This window comes from Macrobrachium nipponense, chromosome 39, assembly GCF_015104395.2.
Source record: "Macrobrachium nipponense isolate FS-2020 chromosome 39, ASM1510439v2, whole genome shotgun sequence".
NCBI lineage: Eukaryota > Metazoa > Arthropoda > Malacostraca > Decapoda > Palaemonidae > Macrobrachium > Macrobrachium nipponense.
The window spans coordinates 48388755-48411093 of record NC_061099.1 but is presented as its reverse complement, the minus strand read 5'-3'; the positions used below and the strand labels follow the sequence as shown (position 1 = coordinate 48411093).

The 22339-nt window shown below is 48.1% G+C and overlaps 2 protein-coding genes across 5 annotated transcripts in view; both read right to left on the bottom strand.

Annotated features, from left to right (window-relative positions):
* Positions 1–22339, bottom strand: part of LOC135210327 (uncharacterized) — a 702311-nt gene that overhangs the window by 468737 nt on the left and 211235 nt on the right.
* Positions 1–22339, bottom strand: part of LOC135210325 (poly [ADP-ribose] polymerase tankyrase-1-like) — a 331749-nt gene that overhangs the window by 144597 nt on the left and 164813 nt on the right. For 3 of the 4 annotated variants that reach the window (XM_064243209.1, XM_064243210.1, XM_064243211.1), the window contains exons 16-17: positions 20793–20884; positions 1627–1865 (exon numbers count right to left, since the gene is read on the bottom strand). In XM_064243209.1, coding sequence (XP_064099279.1) covers positions 1860–1865; positions 20793–20884 — 98 coding nt within the window. In that variant the 3' untranslated portion in view covers positions 1627–1859. Of the gene's footprint in view, positions 1–1626; positions 1866–20792; positions 20885–22339 lie in introns of those variants that run through there. The other variant, XM_064243208.1, reaches the window with a different exon arrangement.

Here is a 22339-nt window from a genome sequence, read left to right as displayed (position 1 = left end):
CTCTGAGGCACCACGAGAGATTCCCCCATGGCACAACCCTCTGTGTCAACCACACGAGAATGGTACCACTTGGGAGTACAGTCCCTGTGTCTTCACGGCTGGTGGTTATCCACCATCAGAGGAACTAAAGGAGCCGGTGGCACCGATGGGTGCTTGGGTGCAGCTGTGTGCACTTGTTTGGCTCCAAGCAAGCAGGCACCACAGCCACTACTGGGTGCTTGGGGACTGCTGGAGGAGGAGAGGGAGCAGAGGGAAGCACTGATGCCTAGTGAGGAGATGAATGACAACAAGCCTTGGGAGCTGGGGGAGCATCAGCTTCTGAGAGGCAATCAGAAGAAAAACGCTCTGGACTGTCTCAGTGACTGCAAGACGGGCGCTCTGGATCTCTGAATCTCTTGACAGACACAACTAGAGATTTCTCTATATCTGTAGCACTCCTCTTTAAATAGGACAAGACTTACTTCCTGAGCGCCACTGATGACACATGGAGAAGAATCCTCTGAACTCAACAAACTTTGCACATCCACAGAGAGGCCTTTCCAGTTGCTCTTTGTTACAACCCGGGATGCATCAACAGGTTTAACTGAGGGAGTGACTGCTCGTGGGCAGACCCCACCAACCTCTCTTGGGCTATATACCAATTTGACTCCTCCCAGGTTTGGGGAGTATGCCGGTGACCTTTGTCTAGGAAAGTCAATGGGACAAACAGCCACCTCCTCCACTAACACTACACAACCATTTTTAGCTTTGTCCATATATGCTTTCACTGACGAACCAAGCTGCTCCATCGTCTGCACCAATAAAGCAAAGCCCTTATCAAGCTTTTCTTTGAGGCTGGCGATGGAATTGCGATTGAAAGTGTGAAAGCCTGAAACTGGAGCCGGTGAAATATCAAGAGAACTGGGAATGGGGGTTAAAGAAATAATAGGAACATTCGAATCCAACACTAATTCCAAAGATCCCTGGCTAGCTGATTTTGAATTTGCCCTAGCCAAAGCCTTTCTTTCTCTTTATCTAACTTTCTTATGTGAGACTCTAAATTCTTCCATGTTCTCTCTTCCCTGTCAATGCACTCTAAACATCTCAAGTCAAAAGAACATACATGTCTACGGTAATCTGTAAACAAAGTATGCGAAACATAAGATTCTTTGGTCAAACGTCTGTTACAACCTTGAGCACAATATCTAAAGTTAGACAAACTTGAGTCCGACATCGTCACAAATGGTTAGTCAAATTGGTAACAAAAAGTCATTATAGTAAGTTCTGTAAAAAAGAACCTAACACTATCTAAATACGTAATGCCAAATCAGCCAACAAATGAAAATACTTCACCAAATCTGATGAACCAACAATCAGTAAAGTCAAGATTTTCATAATTAACTGCAGCCAACAACCAGTGTATAGCCTTCAGAAACAAACTGAGCTCTTTGCCAAGTTGTTCCTCTCCCCAAAAGTGGGTAGGGCATTGTTACCTAGCCAAAACAAAACAAAAATTAGCGCAACCCACAAATTTTGGAATTTTAACTGCCAGGCGAGTGAAAGTCTTAGCTATATAGTAATTACATACTGGGTAAGTTACATAATTAAAAACAATATTTCTATATGAACAGTAGCAGTAACCTTTACCATTTCTGGGCGGTCTCTGATGCCCCTGACAGTACCTCGAAGGGTCTTGTTTGCATACCATGCAACATCATGGTGGCCCCTCATATGAGCAATCTCTTCTATGGTCAGATTAGTGGATGGGTCTCTGTATGAAATATCTCCTCCTTCCTCTACTGTCAAGTGCTGAAGTGTTTTGAGTCTGCCATGCCTCGCTGCGGCAACTAGGAGATCCTCTAAGCTCTCGGCATTTATTTCTATTTCTGGAACAAAAACGGAGAGAAAGACTCTCAAGTACAACAAAGACAGCCTCTCTTTTGAACAGATCAAAGGATGAAAATGTATTTAAATAGATGTCACATGAGCATTTTTTTCATCAATTTACATTCCAAATATAATAACTGAAGAAAGAATCAAAGGAGGTCTCAATAATTTCTGTTACAATAATAATAATAATAATAATAATAATAATAATAATAATAATAATAATAATAATAATAATACATATATACTTTATTAATAGTAATGGCCACTTCAGCAGGATTACGCTTGTAGAGATTCTTCTCTATTTTTTGAATAGCGGCTTTTTCGGTGCTACTTAAACAGGTTAGCAAGAGTGCCTATGGAGGTCCTTATCAAATACAGGGTCAAGATCGGTGCTTATATTTCAACTTATACAAATAAACTATGATGTCAGAGTCATCAAAGTCAATAATGGTTTTCTCTCTCTCTCTCTCTTTCTCTTCCTTGAAGTGAGCTTTCGTCTGGAGCTGCCAGACATCCTCTGGGCTGAGAAGCTGAGGGTGGACTGTTTTTGGTGTGGTGTCCGACCTCCTTATACTTGGGGTCGTCACCAAGGGGTCTGTCCCATGCTGCTCTCCTATTGGCTGGTGGTGGAAAGTCTGCTTTTTCGTTGGTAGCTTGAGCCAGGTCTCAAACCACTTTCGCCGTGTCAATGGTTGCGAAGCTGCAGCCATCTGAACCTCCAGAGCTGTGCGGTAACATCGCTGGGCGTTGCGTCATGCCGCGAGATGTCATGGCTAATTTGATTTTCATTGGCTGCAAGAGTATCTCGTTCGGGGCTGCTGTCTTCCGTAGAGTTGTTATGATCGGTGGTGTCATAGTTGGTGGCAGGTGTTCTCATAGTCATGGGGAGGAGAAATTCTTCCTACGTCGTATTAAGTGCTGGTTTTATTTGCTGGATGAGAAGCGCCTCTAGCAAGTGTAACCGATGGGCATCAGGGGGCCTTCCCGTTGATCTTTGTGTTCTGGAGGATCACATCACGGGAGATAGCCTCTTGATGTTTGGTGCGGGCATGATTCTTGAGAGCCCCCTATTGTGTGTGGCACGAGAGTATCTTAAGACAGGCGCATGCTGGTCATACCTACGTAGGCACTGCTGCAATCATGGACTGGATACCACTCACATCTGCTTCAGGGGGTCTCGTACCTGTGGGAAGGGGTTATTTTTCTTAATTAGGTCGCGCGTCCTCTGATTCTGGTAGTATATGATTAAGTCGATTTTCTTGGTGTCATTAGTCTGGGTTACATTTTTGGAAATAATCTTAACAGAGTCCTCTTCTTCACAGTAATGGGAACTCATTACCGTGAAGAAAAGGACTCTTTTAAGAAGATTATTTCCAAAAATGTAACCCTGACCGATGACACCAAGAAAATTGACCTAATCATATACTACCAGAATCAGGGGACGCACAACCTAATTAAGAAAAATAACCCCTCCCCACAGGTACGAGACCCCCTGAAGCATACGTATGTGGTGTACCAGTATACATGTCCAGTTCATGATTGCAGCAGTGCCTACGTAGGTATGACCAGCATGCGCCTGTCTAAGATACTCTCATGCCACACCCAAAAAGGGGGCTATCAAGAATTGCGCCCGCACCAAACATCAAGAGACTATCTCCCGGGATGTGATCATCCAGAAAACAAAGATCATCAGGAAGGCCATGATGCCCATCGGTTACGCCTGCTGGAGGCACTTCTCATCCAGCAAATAAAACCAGCACTTAATACGACGCAAGAAGAATTTCTCTTCCCCACGACTATGAAAAAACCTGCCACCAACTACGGCATCACCAATCATGACGACTCATGACGTCTCGCAGCGAAACACAACACCCAGCAGCGTTACTGCACAGCTCCGGAGGTCCCAGATAGCTGCAGCTTTGCAACCACTGACACTGCGAAGACCTGGCTCAAGCCACCAATGCAAAAGCAGAATTTCTGCCACCAGCCAATACGAGAGCAGCATGGGACAGACACCCTGCTGATGACCCCAAATATAAGGAGGACGGACACCACACCAAAAACAGTCCACCCTCAGCTTCTCAGACCAGAGGATGTCTGGCAGCTCCAGAAGAAAGCTCGCTTCAAGAAAAAGAGAGAGAGAGAGAGAGAGAGCGGAGATGGAGAGGGGAGCGAGAGAGAGCGAGATGAGAGAGAGAAGAGAGAGAGAGAAAACCATTAATAACTTTGATGACTATGTTATCATAGTTTATCTGTATAAGTTGAAATATAAGCACCGATCTTGACCTGTATATTTGATAATGACCTCCAAATAAAGTATGCTTGAGAGAGGGTCTGCTTCCTTAATAATAATAATAATTAAAAAATCCTCGATAGTAGCACGAGTCTTCAAATGGAGAAACAAATCCACAGTTATGTAAATGTACATATTTTTTAAACTGAAATATATGTACATTTACATAACTGTGGATTTGTTTCTCCAATAATAATAATAATAATATTTCGGAAGGAGACCCTCTCGTAGACATGTTTTGTTAAAAATGATTGCTGCTTCAGCACTATTAATCTTGTAGAGTCTTCTCTATTTTTCTGATGACGGCTTCCTCGTTGTTCCTTAGGCTGGCGAGCAACGCACCAAAAGGGCATGGTAAAATTCAGTTGAGTCATTTGGTTTATTATTGCTTATACAATTCTCTCTCTCTCTCTCCAACGCGATGTTCTTCCTGATCCACAGGAACATTATCAAGCGATGACTGCTGAGGGACTGAATTCGAGTGGCGAGTCCTTCTTCTTATATCGTGATGTTGCGGGCTCTCGAGTACGGTCCAGAGAACCTCTCCAGCAGGTCGAGTTTTCATTGGTTCCTGGCAAGGTGACTCATATGGCAGGCGTTTACGAGTCTTGTAAACACCTGCCGTATGAGTCACCTTGCCAGGAACCAATGAAAACTCGACCTGCCAGAGAGGTTCTCTAGACCGTACTCGAGAGCCCGCAACAACACGATATAAGAAGAAGGACTCGCCACTCGAATTCAGTCCCTCAGCAGCCATCGCTTGATAATGTCCTGTGGATCAGGAAGAAACGTTGCGTTAGAGAGAGAGAGAGAGAGAGAGAGAGAGAGAGAGAGAGAGAGAGAGAGAGAGAGAGAGAGAGAGAGAGAGAGAGAGAGAATTGTATAAGCAATAATAAACCAAATGACTCAACCGAATTTTACCATGCCCTTTGGTGCATTGCTCGCCAGTCTAAGCAACAACGAGAAAGCCGTCATCAGAAAAATAGAGAAGACTCTCTACAAGATTAAGTGCTGAAGCAGCAATCATTTTTAACAAAATAATAATAATAATAAAAATTATAATAATAATAATAATAATAATAATAATAATAATAATAAAAAAGGGATTTTGACAAAGGAAAAATCTATTTCTGGGCAGTGACCTGTGTCACCCAGTGAAATGTTCCTATAGCACTCATTTCTAAGGTATAAATATTGCTAAATATACAAGAGAAAAAGCTATATGGATATGCCAGGGTTTCCTGGCTCGCTCACCCTTTTATAAGGGTGTCGGTATGGAAACTGGGGCGTGTGAAACCACTAACAGAGGTCCCCTGCCAATTAATCTCTTCCTTTCTCAATTTCCCCCGTTCTACAGAAGAGCCGTCCCAAGGCCATCTACCGCCCGCTACTGCTACAACTAGCGTCCCGTCTGCCATTCCTGAAAATAGCACCCAAGCTTGGGCCAGTCAGGGTGAGGAAGATAGAGGGGTGGGTTCACTGGGCGACACAGGTCACTGCCCAGAAATAGATTTTTCCTGTCAAAATCCCTTTTCTGGGCCTAACCTGTGTTGTCCAGTGAAATAGTAACAGAGAATTGGCCCCACCAGCTTGGATATCTAGTGTAAACAAAGTTACTGGAAGGAAAAATGAAAGAACTTTAATTCATTCTACAGTACTTTAATAAAGTTTCTTAATTCTACAGTAATTTTAATAAATTTCCTTAATTCTATGGTCCTTACCCTAAGGAAATATATACAATGGTATAAAATACAATTTCTGGTAAGGCCACGTTGATTCCAACACCAAATAATAAAGGGTATTTATATACAGTAGAATATTGTTTAAGTATGTACAATACAGGAGTGGGTCAAATGTGCAATCCAGGTGAAAAACCAAGGTAAAGGGTAGGGATTACAAGCGAGGCAGGTAGGAGAGAAAGAACTAAAGGGAGTTATAATCTATTAAGACTAGGTATATTATCATGGCTAGGCTGTGTCAGGGGAAACAACATTCCCTGCTGCCACTGCCTAGTATTCAAGGGCCTCTAAAGATTTTAGGTAGTGGCGTTTCGATTCTGTCGGTGATTTCCAGCCCGTATGTTTTTTAAGATCATTGAAGTTCATGTGATGAAAGTAATTAACTGAGGTAGCCACCGCTCGGATATCATGCACACGTGGAATTGATCCCGGGTTGGCTTGTTTGATAAAATACAGAATTTATTGTCTGATCGCTTTCATGGAGATAGTTCCACCATTCTCTCTAATGAATAAAGGACCTAAAGGCTTTTTGAAGTTCTGTTTAGATAGGATCTCAGCGTGTTTACTGGGCATAGAGATAGATCCTGTGGAAGTGGGACAATCTTCCACGGGGACCACCTATTCTGTGGATCCTCGTTCTTAGCCAAGAATTTTTGATCTGGGGATATTAGAACGTCTCCAGATGGAAGGGAATCAATATGATTTGGTTCTCTGGAAAGAGCCGACAGTTCAGATATTCTGGCTCCTGAGGCCAGGCTTACTAGGAATAAAGTCTTCCTGAGAAGGGTTATATAAGGACATGATTCATTATCAGTGTCTGAAGCTAGCTTAAGTACATCATTTAGAAACCAGGAGACCATATGAGGTCTGTCCGCTGGCCTTAGTCTAGCACAAGCTCTGGGGATAGACAAGAAATACGAATCTGTCAGATCGATGTTAAAACCAAATTGGAATATTTTCCTTAAGGCAGGTTTAGTTGTAGTAATAGTACTAGCTGCTAGGCCTTTTTCAAACAGGGTCCTAAAGAATGTAACTGCCAGATTCGTAGTCATCGTCTGTACCTTCGAGTCTTTTAGAAAGGTGGCTAGCTTCTTTACTGCTGAATCATTCTGCTGAAGTGTAGATTCTCGTTTGTCTGATTCTAGGAACAAGGTGTTTAGAGGATCAATATTGGCATCTTTCTGTGCTGCAAACTTCATGAAGTCCACAAAGTTAGGGCATTCTGAATTCCTGAGGAAGCGGACACAGTCCGCGTTTGTACTAACTGCGTTAGTCTTGGGTTGGGGATCCGCCGGGGCGGAGTCCCAATTCCACCAGCAGCGGGAACCAATTGCTCTTGGGCCAGTTGGGAGCTACCAGCGCAATCCGTCCTTTGAAAGATCTGAGTTTGTTCAGGACTTTCATTAGTAGGTTTATTGGTGGAAATAGGTAAATCCTCTGCCAAGTGTTCCAGTCTATGAACACAGCGTCTGTGGCATGAGCCAGAGGGTCCAGATTGGGGCCACATAACACTGTAGCTTGTGGTTGGATTCTGTGGCAAAAAGGTCTACTTGAAGCCCTGGAACCTGTTGGCAGATCCAATTGAATGATCTTTCGTCTAAGGACCATTCCGATTCCAGCGGAGTTATCCTTGACAGTGCGTCCGCCACCACGTTCCTTACTCCTGCCAGGTGAGTGGCTGACAGGTGCCACTGGTTCTTTGCTGCTAAAGAAAAGATTGCTATCATCACATGATTTATGTGGCTCGATTTGGAACCTCCTCTGTTTATGCAGTGGACTATCACCGTACTGTCTAATACTAGTCTGATATGGATTTTCTTCGCCGGAGAGAGTTTCTTTAGGGTCAGGAACACCGCCATGGCTTCTAGTACATTGATATGCAGCTGGCGGAATGTTACCGACCATGACCCTTGAACCTTTTTGTATTGGGAGTATCCTCCCCAACCGCTTAGTGAGGCGTCCGTGTGGACCACTAAGGCCAGCGGAGGGAACTGTAACAGTATTGATTTTGCCAGGTTCTTGACTTCTGTCCAAGGACGGAGTCTCTTCCGTAATATCGGCGGGATCCGGGAAATTTTGTCTCGAGATTTCCTGTTTGCTCTGGTCCGCCAAACCCGGTTTATATCCTTCAGTTTGGCTTTTAATAGAACGTCTGTTACTGAGGCGAATTGGAGTGAACCTAAGATTCTTTCTTGGTTCCGCCGGGACGTCTGTTTGTCCTTGAGAAACCGCCTTGTAGCCTTCGCTATCTCCCTGCGTTTCTCCGGCGGGATTGACAATTTGTGTGAGTTCATATCCCATTGTATTCCCAACCACTGAAAGCGTGGTGCCGGAGTAAGCCGGGATTTCTTGCTGTTTATCTGGAATCCTAGGTATTCCAAGAATTTTATTACTTTGTGCGTCGCCCTGCGACACTCCTTGTCGCCTGTGGCCCAGATGAGCCAATCGTCCAGGTAGGCTACTAACATTATCCCTTGAGACCTCAATTCTTGTACTGTCTCTGTTAGCTTCGTGAATATTCTGGGCGCTATGTTGAGCCCGAATGGCATGACTTTGAAGGCATAAGCCTGCTTGCCTAGTTTGAAGCCTAGGAAGGGACGGAAGTGCCTTGCTACCGGAACATGATAGTAAGCATCTGTAAGATCTATAGAGGTGGTGACGGCCCCACGGGGAAGTAAGGTCCGCACCTGCGAGACGGTTAGCATGCGGAACTTGTCGCATTGAATGTATGAGTTCAGATGGGACAAGTCCAGAATTATTCTTGGCTTGTTTGAGTCTTTCTTTGGAACGCTCAACAAGCGTCCTTGAAATTTCACGTGTTTGATTTCTTGTATTACCTTCTTTTAAAGAAGGTCTTGGGTGTACTCTATTAGGTCCGCCGTTGGGTTTTGGTAAAAACTGGTTGGTGGAGGAGGCCCTTTTTTCCAACTCCATCCCAGTCCTTTTGATACTATGCTGTGAGCCCAAGTGCTGAATCTCCAACGGTTCCGGAATAGGTACAGCCTCCCTCCTACCTGGGGAGTCTCACTGGCTAGCAGAGGGCCGACTTCCCCGGAAGCCTCTGCCTCTAGCGGAGGCTCTTCCGCCGGCCCTGTGCCAGAAAGCTCCTCTGGCTCGGCTACCTCTAGCAAATCTGTTATACCCCTGAAACACCCCTTGAGTTTCGAAGGTGGCGTTGAAGGCCGGAGAAGAGGTGAAAGTGGCCGAACTTTGGGGCTGCTGAGAGGGTTGGCTCTGCAGTAGAACGAATTGCTGTTGAGGTTGGGTTTTCGAGGTGGAGGGTTGGCCCAACTGGGTTACAGGGACAGCCTGTACCACTCTTTGGGGTTGAGTGGTCTGGAAGGACTGGAATTTCCTTGATCTCTTCCTGCCCCTGGGATGTGCTCCGGAGGGTTCAAATTTCCTTTTGGAAATGAGCCCCCAGCGTACTCTCAAACTCTGGTTCACTCTGGCCGCTTCCCCGAGAACCCCATTTACAATGGTCTCGGGGAACAGATTCGCTCCCCAGATTGAAGATTTGATGAGCCTATTAGGTTCATGTCTAATGGAAGCATTGGCCAAGACATGCTTCCTGCAGTTCCTCCTGGCTACTGCGAAGTCATATACATTGCACTGTAAGGTGTGGAGTAGTGACTTCGTCAGGATCTTAAAAAGTGGCTCGTCTGCATATACCAGGGATGTCATTTCTGCCGTAGTGGCTGAACTGATGGATCTGCTTAACCGAAATCTAGCCTCATATTTCGCCTTTACCATGGCCTCTGGAAGCCTAGGAGGCGTTCACTGAACTGGGTAGTCGCGCAGTCCGGGCTGAGTTTGCCTACCGAAAAGGTTGCTGGGGCATCCACCCAGCACTCCATACCTCCCGGGAACAGCAGGGAAGGCAGGTCTGTCTCCCTGAGTTGAGGCATCGGTTTTTCCTCCGTTGCTGCTTGTAGCGTCAGCTCAACCACTTTGGAGGTGCAAGGAGTAGGGGTATCATCCCCTACCACAAACATGGTGAATGGGCTTTTATGGGGTGTCACCTTCGTGTTGACACATTCCCATTTGGTCGAGGTCCGGACCCAGGCTGATTGGGCCTGGTCTCTGGGGAAGGTAACGGTCTCCTTGGGGACCTTATCTTCCCTTATCAGTGCCTCCTCTGTTAATCGGACATAGCCCGGGAAGGGAAATTGGAGACTCGGCGGGTAGAATTCGAAGTCTTCTACTGGCCAGTTTCCACATCCTTCTATTGTCAGCATGCCCTCTGAGAAAAGAGCATGTGCTGCTAGCCGCCAAGGGTTATTATTCTTAAAGGGCGGTAATTTTGAAGCGCCCGGCACTACAAAGGGTTGCTGAGAGTGCCCGGACTGGAGGAGTCTCGCCATCAAGTTCTCCTGGTTCTGTAGCCTCTCAGTCAGGGACTGAATAGATTGTCCCGACGTCTCCAGGCTAGAGACCAGTTGCGACGAGATCTCCTGGAACTTGGTCTGTACCAAGTTCCCCATCTCCTGCATTAGCATGCTGGAGAACACCGCCGGGTCAAAGCGAGGTTCCTGAGGTCTGGCTTTGGACCCTCTAGCTCTCAACCCCTGTTGTGGGGGAGCAACTTTTGCAGAGTCCGCCACCGGCTTGGGAGCTGATGACGTGCTGGCGCAGCTCGTCTTAGGAGGCTTTGGTTTTGTTGGTTTTGGTAGGGACTTCTTAATAGATTTAGGAGTTTTCTTAGAAGGTTTTACTTTAGGGATTACCGAGACCAACTTGTCCCTAGAAGTTGTGGGCCTCCAGGCAAACCCCTGAAAAGATGAAGAAGAGGATTGAGACGGGCTAAAGGACAGGAGTTTAGCCAGCGTACCACCTGCCTCACTTACCTCCCTACCTTGACCCAGGTTGTCAACAACCATGGGCTCGTGGTCCAAGTTGATGGCCGCCACCTCTCCGAGGACCTCTTCACCAAAACCCTCCAGGTCTTCCGGCAGAGCCTGGGTCTCTTCCTGGATCTTGGCTATGATTGGAGCCGCCAAGTAGATCAGCGAGCACATCTCCTCCACAGCATGTAGGGTTGCTTGGACTTGACGTTCCGGCCAAATCCTCCTACCCAGACCTTGAGGGTTGTAAGAGCCGAATCTTTGACGGCTTGGGGGGTCTGCAAGAGATAGCTACATCAAGGCCTATCCTAGAATAATGAACTACTTCATCCAATATGCATCATTATAATTCTCATTGTATCATTTAGTAGAATAGTACCTATACCGACTCAGTAGTGTGGTCTGTTACCAGGGAGTAAACTTCGAACCCGTCCGGGTGCCACACCAGCAAGTTGTCCACCTGGACTGCACATCCGGCATGAGATCTGCAGACCTCATGCCCGCACGGCTGCTATAAAATCGCTGTGAATGCTGTCTCCTGACAACGTACCATCTGTAAGTTAAATGATACATGAGTATCACTATATGGACCCGCAGGAGATGTATCCGGCGGGGCATGCATCGTAAATCTAAAGCCGCCGGGATTGATGCCGGCGGAATGTGTGTCTACTACTAAATTTTACAAATTTTACTTCCCAAAAGCTCCCGGCCCTAGTTATCATCCTCATCATGAATATCTTATAATAAGATAGGCTTGGTACAAGCAGAACAGGGGAAGGATGAACCTGGCCTGAATCCACTGGCAACGGAGATGTGTTACCTAGTAGCCTAGAATCGCCTCTCTTAGCCCACTGTCCGCCCCCACCGGAGTGAGGAACGGAGGTACTAAACGAGAATGTTGAAACCAGGAGGCGGAGCTAGGTATTTGGGAACACGGTGCTTCGGTCCTAAAATACCCGGCGGGGTGGAAATGCCCGTCGTAATAAATGGGCCGGAAAGCATGCTTAAAGATAAGCTTAATCTAAAATAAAACTATTATACATGAGTTCTGACTGTTATCGTCCATTCCGTACCCCGTCCCCACCCAATTGCTATGCTTATACTTCCGGGTCCGGCTCCGTGGGATCGCAGGGAAAATAGGTAAAACCTAGGCCTGAATCTGATCATATAAGTGATCGTAGCTATTATATTTATAACAGGAAAGAACTCTTAGCCGGGCCCCCGGTCCCGCCGGGGTGGGAGGATAGTCAAGGGATAGGAGACCGTGGATAGGGTGGCGAGAACGAGGTAGCACGCGGCGTATACCATCCTGACGAGCCAGGTGGCCAACCAGGACTCGCCAGGGTGGACACCCCGGTACCATTCCCACCGAGCATGACGAGGTGTACCACTCCACCGATTGTACTCCCTACCCTCCCCCCTAATGGGTATAAGGCTCAGCTAAACTGCCCGAGGGTAGCGTATGGCGAGCTGCGTCACCCCACCGAAGTGGGTCCAGGGGGAGGGAGGTCGCCTAGAGGAGTGGCCCACTCGTGATCAGTTGGTCACCACAACCGGCCAGGTGGGACAACCCTCCGAGAAGTCGTGAACCAACCGATACCAGGGACAGAAGGCCTATAGGCCAACTGTACAATAAATCGACACGCATTAAAACTAAGTAGGCATAATAATATGATATTATTAGAATAACACAAGTAGTCCTGACACGAGAGGGGATAGGGAAGAAGGTGAGGGGGAAAGGAATAAAGTCCTCATAAGTAGATAGCCTAATCTTCGCAAAATCGGAACGATCTGGTCAGGTCGGCCAGGGTGGCTCTGAGCAGCTAGCCTAACCCTCCAAAATCGGAATTGGAAGTCTAGCATACGGACTAAGGAAATGGCTAAACCGCCCAGCCAACGAATTGGTTGGGAAGCAAGCCGTAAGGGACAGGATGACAGCGATCCCAAGCTTAGCCTACCTTCCAAAACCAATGAGGCCTGGTCGGGTAGGCCAGGATATAGCCCTCATGTCAGGATACGTATTATATAAAGCATAAATTCTTGAATAAATGCTAATCTAACCATCGGACGCGACTACAATTAGTATGGGGGACTAATTGAAAGTCGTCATGAATTATATGAAAATTAGCGGGTAGCGATGCATGTAATGGCTGACTCAGGAGCGGCGCCATGCGGGGCTCCAGCTACATAACAACACCTAAAACATACTTATAACTAACATCGCTACCCTAACAAATGCAAAATTGACATTGCAACACTCAACTTAGATACGGGAGTCTCCTGACGTTCAGTCATCATGAAAATAAGTAAAAAGCTTCCGAAACAACACACACGTAAAATTGTTGAGAGTGCTATTAAAGGAATGGCGGACGGGACGCTAGTTGTAGCAGTAGCGGGCGGTAGATGGCCTTGGGACAGCTCCTCTGTAGAACGGGGGAAATTGAGAAAGAAAAGACTAATTGGCAGGGGACCTCTGGTAGTGGTTTCACACGCCCCAGTTTCCATACCGACACCCTTATATAAGGGTGAGCGAGCCAGGAAACCCTGGCATATCCATATAGCTTTTTCTCTTGTATATTTAGCAATATTTATACCTAAGAAATGAGTGCTATAGGAACATTTCACAGGACGACACAGGTTAGGCCCAGAAATAATAATAATAATAATAATAATAATAATAATAATAATAATAATAATAATAATAATAATAATAATAATAATAATAGCAAGATGGATAGAAAATAAGGAAAAAATGGGGTACGTGCACTAATTTCATAAATTGGTATAATGAGCATTAATGACAGTAATAAAAAAAAATAACAGCAAAACCAACAATATCAATAACAAAAATCACAATTTGTCGTAAATTGTATTTTTCCTAACTATACAAACCTGAGATTCTTTACATATGGAATATACTTACAGTGCAGCTGGACCAGTCATAAGCTTTTGAACAAGGTGGTTCGGTAGTTAACTGCTTGTCCGATAGTCGGAAGTCCCGCCCAACTGGAAGGTAAACATTCACTTTGCTTTAAGCCCAGGAACAGAGTGAGGGGTGGCATGAGGTGGGACTATGTGTAAAGGACCTCAGGTTTGCATAGTTAGGAAAAATACAATTTACGGCAAATTGTGATTTGTTCCGACACATAATACAAACCCTCGGTCCTTTACTTATGGAAGACTCACTTACTGGTGGGTGGAATCTGAGTCTTATGAACAGACTGGTGTTCGTCTGACCTTGGTTCCCTCCCTGGTTGTAAGAGCAGAGGGAGGGATCCTAGCCTCTGTCCAACTGATCGGGGTGTGCACCGCAGGATCAGTGGTCAGACCTCTGACCAAAATCATAAGAGGGAGGCAAGCATGCCTCTTATGAATAGCAAGCAAGAACTAGTTCCTACGCAAGAGCCAAATACAAGGTCTTGGGTTTGTCTCTTGTTGGCGTCCACTCCCCCCCTTGTTAGGAGAGTGGCGGATAGTCGCTCCTATCCCTAATGAAAGGGATAGGACGGGGCTCAGTCGCGTAGCTTACCTGCATCGGCATCCTGTCCAACGTAGTGACGACCGCCACCCTCTGCCCGCAGGTACAGGTAAGAAAAGAGGAGGAAGAGAAGCCAGTCACACTCTCATTCACTCTTCCATTCATGCAGTCTCACAAGATGAGATGCTATCTTGTCCGGCGAGGGAGCTGGGTAAGCTACACAACTTGTTGAGCAGCCACCACAGGTCCCAAAGAAAAAGTGTCCAAGGAGCTGTGGGCCATATCCCGAAGGTAGAAGGAGGTAAAAGTGGTCTGGTTGGACCAAACCCCTGCCTTCAGCACCTGTGCCATGGAGAAGTTCTTGCAGAATGCAAGGGTTGGACCAATACCTCTGACTTTGTGGGCTCTCGGATGAAGGGTACAGGTGTCGTCACTCCTATCTGAAGCGTACGCCTTCCTTATCACCTCACGAAGCCAGAAAGAAAGTGTTCTTGGACACTTCCTTCTTGGTAAGCCCGGTGCTAATGAAGAGCCGTCGACACTCAGGCCTGAGGTGACTAGTTCTCTTCAGATAGTGCTGTAGCGCCCTCACAGGACAAAGCAGCATCTCATCCGCATCATTATCGGTGAAGTCCTTCATGGAGGGGATCATGAATGACTCAAACCGGTCATCAGGGACTGAAGGGTTCTGAGTCCTCAGTACGAAGTCCGGGACGAAATCGAGCGCCACCGATCCCCATCCCCTCGAGCGCTTGACATCGAAAGAAAGACCATGCAGTTCCCCTACTCTCTTCGCCGATGCCAGGCCCAGCAGAAAGACTGTCTTGAGGGTCAGATCCCTGACTGACGACTCTCAGTGGCTCGAAGGGTCTGTGAGTCAAACTCCTAAGGACGAGAGTCACATCCCACCCCAGGGGCCCTGAGGTGGGCAAGACCTCTCGAAGCTCTTCATCAGGAGGGAGATTTCCATGGAGGTGGAAATGTCCACTCCCCACAGTTTAAGGACTAGGCCCAGGGCGGCCCACAGAAGACGGACCACTTCCCCTGGTACACCGCTGCAGAGGACTGTCTGAGGTACCCAGCCATCTCTGTTGGTGCTCAGCGAGAAAAGCCTCTCGCTCGCAAGAGATGGTGGATAACAGCCAGCCGTGAAGAGACAGGGACCGAACCGCTCAGTGGTACCGTTCCACATGTGGTTGGCAGGTCTGGATATCAAATGGCCTGAGGCCATTTGGGTGCCACCACAATCATCCGAAGATTCGCGGTGACCAGCACCCTGCTGATCACCTTGTGAATCAGACAGAACAGGGGAAAGGCGTACACGAAGAGGTTGTCTTACGGGTGTTGAAGAGCGTCCTCTGCAGCTGCCCATGGGTCCAGCACAACTGAGAAGAAAACCTTGAGTTTCCTGTTGTGCCGGGTGGCGTACAGATCCATAGCTGGACGCCCCCACAGGTTGAAGTGTCTTTCCGCCACGTCTGGGTGAAGAGACCATTCGTTCCCTATCACCTGAATTCCGACGGCTGAGTTTGTCTGCCACTACGTTCCTCTTGCCTGGAATGTATCTGGCTGACAGCTCTACTGAGTGAGCTATGGCCCAGGACGTTGATGTGAAGGTGCTTGTCATGATGGTCCCACACACCTACAGCCAGCAACTCCTCCAGGTGTGTGCCCCATCCCTCGGTCGATGCGTCTGAGAACAGCAGCATCTCTGTGGGGGGAGTGCGAAGAGGCATTCCTCTTACGAGGTTCCTGTCTTCCAGCCACCAGGCTAGGTCCTGCCTCACCTCACCTACTCCGCAAGAGGGACGGGGAGGTATGGCGGGTCTCTTGCCTGTGACCAACACTCCTTTAGCCTCCACTGAAGAGACCGCAGGTGAAGACGCCCGTGAGGGACTAACTTCTCGAGAGACGACAGGTGACCGATCATGACCTGCCACTGCTGAGCTGGCTGCTCCTGTCAAGACAGGAACCGTCCGGCTGCCTCCCTGAACCTGCTGATCTGCAAGTCTGCGGGGAAGACTCACCCTGCTACCGAGTCGATCAGCATGCCCAGGTACTTAATCCTCTGCTTGGGCTCGAGATCTGACTTCTCGAAGTTCACCCCGATCCGAAGATCACGGCAGAATTCGAGGAGTTGATCCCTGTCCTGTAGCAACTGCGAGCGGGAGCTTGCCAGGACCAACCAATCGTCGAGATACCTCAGAAGACATATCCCTACCAAATGGGCCCAAGCTGACACCAGCGTGAACACTCGCGTGAACACCTGTGGGGCGGTTGAGAGACCGAAGCAAAGTGCCCTGAATTGGCACACAGTCCCGTTGAGGATGAGGTACTTCCTGGAGGACTGGTGGATGGGTATCTGGAAATACACATCCTTCAGGTCCACAGAAAGCATGAAGTCATTCTCCCTGATGGAATTGAGCATGGAGTGTGCCATTTCCATCGTGAACCAAGTCTGGCGAACGAATCGGTTCAAGGGAGTGAGATCTAACACTGGGCACCAGCCTCCCCCGATGACTTCTCCACCCGGAAAAGTAGGCTATTTTAGCCCAGCGACTGATCCCGTACAATCTCCATAGCTCATTTGCTCAGCATGACATCTACCTCTTGCCGAAGCGCTACGTCCCTGGCTGAACCAGGAACGTACGTCTGCAGATGGACCAGGTTGGAGGTGAGGGGTGGCCGCGACTCGAAGGGTAGTAGATATCCCTCCTGAAGGACATCCACGATCCAGGTCTTGGTTCCGTAGCGCTGCCAAGTTGCCCAATGGCTCGCCAGGCACCCCTCCACTTCCTGCAGCAGGTAAGGGGGAACGCAGTCCCTAGCATTTCCCCTTCTTCGACTTCTTCCCGGATCCTCCTCAGGAAAAGGAGGACTGGGAGGAGGGCTGACGATCACTCCTTACAGCAGAAGTCGAAGGCTGGGTCTTTCCTCTCGGCTTTGACGAGGAAGTTGTCTTGGCTGCAGAGGAAGCGCTAGCCGAGCTCCGAGGCTTGGCCGCAGTGGCTCGAGGCTGCCCATCTGCCTTCGAGACTGCCTGGTGGACTAGGCGGTCACTGTCTTCAGTGCGCCGCTGTTCTACCACAGCGTCCACCATCTCTCTAGGGAAGAGAGAGGAGGAACCCAGCACCGGTCCGTTCCTCAGACCCAAGGCTGCCTCACGCCCTGCCGACCTGGTCACTCGAGCGAGGACTGTGTCCCGACGTCACAGAACCAGGTTGGCCATCTGGTGGGCCACGTAGGAGATAGCCCTACCTCCAGACAGACACAATCTCCTGAAAGCTGGGTCTCCTTTGAGAGTGATGTTTCCTGAGGAGGCCCCAACCCTGGAAACCATGAGGGACCACAGGTCCAGCCAGGAGACTGCTTGGAATGTTGCCATGGCAGTCGCTTCCAGAGGTTCCTCTGGTTCTCGGCCAGCAGGTGTTGAAGAGACACCCCCGGAGTTAGCCTAGCTAGCTCTGGGTTAACCTGTTTGGGTGGCAGCGGGTCTTCCGATGGCACATAGAACCGCCTCTGTCGTGGTAGAGGAGGGGGAAGCAGCTTGGTCGACCTGCCAGACCTAAGCGATCCCTCCTGTCTGGAGACAAGAGTTCACCTGGCCAAACACACCGTCGGCCAAGGCTGATCGGGGCAGACCCACCGTCGTCCTGCATTCCTTCTTAGGCCCCCAGAACAAATCCAGCCTTGATGGAGGCTCGGAGGGAGGGAGCACCGATCCTTCCCGAGGTCGTTGTGCTGACAAATCAGCACAATGACCTCCGCAAATGACCTCTGGATCTTGGGAGTGATCGCGTCCTGTGGAGATGGACCGTCCAGTCTATCTAGGGAGAACACTTCCCGAGATCCTCCTCCTTCCACAGGAGGAACCACGGCAGACCCCTCTTGGTCTCCTCCAACCACTTGGGCGTACGATCTGGTCGGTCGCAAGACCGTGCCAGGCTCGTAGGCCCTCGCAGTGGGACTGTGAGAAGCACACTACTCACGGTCGCTTCTGATCTCCTCGCTTCTCCCAGTGTAGCCCGAGGAGGTTGAAGGGATAGGAGAGGCAGACCTGACGCTCCTCCCCTGCCTACCAGCAGAGCGGTGTGCTGGGGGGGCCTGCAGGTGATTGCAAACCCGCGGTGACGATCGAGCTGCAGGTCTAGTCTCGTGGTCTCCCTGAGGAGAGCCGCTGGACCGAGAACGGTAGTGACGGTCCTGAGCATCAGGAGAGCTGCTACCTGTCAACCTATCCGTCCAGTCCTGGTGGGAGCGTGCACCGTCCTCACGACGCGTAACGGTACCTGGCCCAGCCGAGACTGGGCCTGGTGACCAGGGGGACCTCTTCCTCGCCTCAGCCCGCATACGGTCTGGTGGGACCGTCGCGTCAACCCTGGGGACCGGCAGATCGCTACGAGAGCGATTGCGGATCTGGCGGGAGTTGCCTGAGCAACTGCCACCAGTCTTCCGCTCCGTGCCTGGGTCCTGCCGGTGAGCAGACTCAGCAGTCTGGACCCTGGCTGCATGGTCACCCGCGGGCGACCGTATACTCGGTACCTCTCGCGAACGAGCATGCCGAGGCAGAGCCTCTGGCACCAGGAGAAGAGGTACCAGTGGTAGCCAGTACCCCTCTGGTCCCCGTCTTCTTCTTCCTTGCGGGAGACGGGACAGACCCTTAGAGGTCTCTGAGCGAGACTTCTTAGGGGAGGAGGAGGCTACCTTCTTCTTCCTCGGCCGTGGAGCCTCGGAAGTCGAAGGGGAAGAGGCGGCTGCAGACGACGACGAAGAAGACGACGACGAAGAAGACGACGACAAAGACGACAACGTCTTCCTCTTTTCCCTCTTCTTCTTCGTCAGCTTCCTCAGGACCCCCATCAGGTCCTCCATCCAGGACGGAGCTGGGGCAGTTGCTGACGCTACACGGCCCAGCTGCACCTGACCGGAGGGACCTACGGAGGGAGCAGCAACACCACGGGCTGGAGCGAAGATGGCAGGAACTGGAACCGGGGCAGCGACAACTGCAACTGGTGGCAGGTCGAGCGGGGAACTCTTGGCGCACCAAAAGTCAGGGGCTGGGGCGAGGGCAGCAAAACCAGGCGGTGGGGTCGTCTCCTTCCTCGGCAAACACGACAGCGGGGCCTGGATGCAGCTGTAAGGGTCACCATCGCCACGTTCTGGGTGTAAACTAGGTGGGGAGGAGTGGCATCCCAGGCGTAGACACTGTTGTCGTCGCTGAAGTCACCGGGCCATGCGTCACTGGACCGGCACCCGGTGCAGCCAGGTGATACAACAGCCCCTGAACACTTGGCGTGCCTGGGAGTCCCAGCCAGTACCAGACCTGTTCGAGATCGCCACCCGCAGCGGCAGACATACCTAAGGAGGCAAGGGTCAGGTTAGTGGGGGGGGTCCTGCTTGCCCATGGAGGGAAAGTTCCCACCAAGCGAACGGAAGACCCCGAGTACAACTGCACATCCGGGTGCTGCGCCCCCTCTTCTACACTCGACTGGTCGAGTGAAGAAGCGGAACGCGACATGTCCCCCAAAGGGGAAGGAGCCATACGTGCGAGCTGACACGGAGGAAGGAATGAAGAAGACTTGTCCGTAACCAATGGTGTCGCTGGAGAGCCCTCCGACGACACCTTGGCCGGCTTACACTATTTCCACCTCTCCTCATAGTACTCCCACTGCTCCTCTGACCACTATACACAAATAAAACAAGTGTCGGCGCGAGAGCACTCTCGCCCTCGGCACTGAGTACACAGATCATGAGGGTCAACGTCCTCGAGGGATCTAAAGGCCCCACACCTACGGCACTCCGTGCCAGGGCACAATCTACAGCTGACTGGGGGCGGGGGGGGTCTCTCCGGCTCGTGGCTGCTCATTTCAGCACAAGACAAAACATAATATCAATGAAAAAAGCAACAATAGTATGTACTTACAGTCACACCTCCAAGTACTACCAAAGATACAACCATACACACAAAGACTTCGTCAAGCGAAGGCAAAAGCAAATGACAATGGCGGGCAGAGCGGCGAACACACGTCTTACTCCGTCGGTGGCCGAAAGCAAAGTGAATGTTTACCTTCCAGTCGGGTGGGACTCCCGACTATCGGACAAACCACCTAGTTCGAAAGCTTACGACCGGTCCAGCTGCGCTGTAAGTATATTCCATATGTAAAGGACCGAGGGTTTGTATTACGTGTCGGAACAAATATGATGCTAGTACCATTGTAAAAACAGTAGAAATATCTGTAATGAAGACTACAACAAAATCCCTAAAAATATATTTTACATTAAAATACTCTTACAGCCTTCAGTATATGTAAGAGATTTGAAAATACTGTAGCACAGCACTACTCTCATATAAAGTAAAGTTATATTAAAAATTGAACAAACAATACTGTATAAGAAATTAAAAATGAAAGGTTTTCTTGAACAAAATATATTTACGGCAGATCACTGAAACCCATCACCAACTTTATGAGATGTCTTCAGAAATGCAGACAGAGACACAAATGAAACAATGACAGAGGCAAACATAGTACCTCCTTATTTCATTGTAGAAGTAACCATAAAAAACTCACCTGAAGTTTTCCCTGCACTTTGGTCACAGGCAACAGGTATTCAACGACACTTTGAAATCCATTCTCAGAAGCCAACTTTAATGGTGTGAATCCTGTGAAATGCAAAATACAAATAATACCAAATTTATCATACATAAATTACCAGTACTTAATGCAATGGTACACAAAAGAGAGAGGACAAAAGAAATGAATTACACTTCATATGAAGGACGTCTTATTATCCCTTTTTTCATGAGAGATGTGAATAATTAACAGCACATACTATATAATCATTCTTTGCCTCCATACTCATGAATTTGCACGATGATAAAGAAGTTGGACTTATGTAACTTATGTACGTATTATTTTTTGCTTAACACTTCTATTTCTCTAAGATGGTAATATTTGAAGGAATTTGACTTTGTCATCCTCTTAGTACAAAATATCAAAAAGAAATGTATAAACATTTTGTAATTAGATCATTACTTATATATACACTGAAATTATTACCCAACCTTCTTCAAGTTAATACGAATAGAACTATTTCATGTTAATAGCAGTATTCATAAGTTTTCATACACTAATTTTGATTTTTCGTCCAATAAATAATCATTCAAATTAAAATGAAAAATCAGAGAAATCAACCATGCATAGCCATAAAATAGAAGCAAGCACCATGCTATTTGATGGCATAATGGACCCTTTCCACCCCCCAAAAATGACCCAAAGTTGATAAATCTAGTGGAGAAATATTTACCCAGATGCCATAGACTACCAGCACTTGTACCAAAGTTCAAGATACTGCAATATCATCAGTAATTATTTACATTTTATTACATTTCACGATAAAATCTCTCATAACTGTCACCTTGGTATCAAAGGGTTGTAATGCTTGAATCTATATGTACACTGATTGTATTATAACAATATCATTTTTGTACATGCAACTTCCCCGGCAGATATATACTTAGCTGATTGGCACCCTTGGAGGAGGGCAAGAGACAGCTACATATAAAATAATTATAAATATAAAAATGGGGAAACAACATACGTTGTAGGTATAATAAAAATAACCTTGGTTCCTACCTGAGAGGGCAGAAGACTTCATTGATACTGTCTATGAGTCTGCTTGCCTCAAGAGCTTCAGAGAGGATGAGACCTGTGACTGATAACCCTTTCGGATCATGCCAATGGGGGCTGACCCACTTACATGGCAGAGCCTTCACCTGTATCGTATCAACGGGGGCTAACCCTCTTACATGACAGAGCTTTAGGTACTTAAGACACTACAAGGACCACAACAACCAATCCCGACCACCTGACCACACTAAACATCTTAGAACTACGACTTGAAAGGGGTCCATCTCCAATACCCTCTTTCAATGGACCTAATAAATACACCATAAACCATTAAAAAACCCTAACATAACTATACTAAAAAGGATTGGGTTTCAGCTCCCTTTGTCCCAGCAATCTAATCCGCAAGATACGTTTTTTTTTTTAAACTAGCTCCCAGAGAAAAACATTTGTCATAAGTTACTTGAATGTCTCTCAAATAATGTGATGCA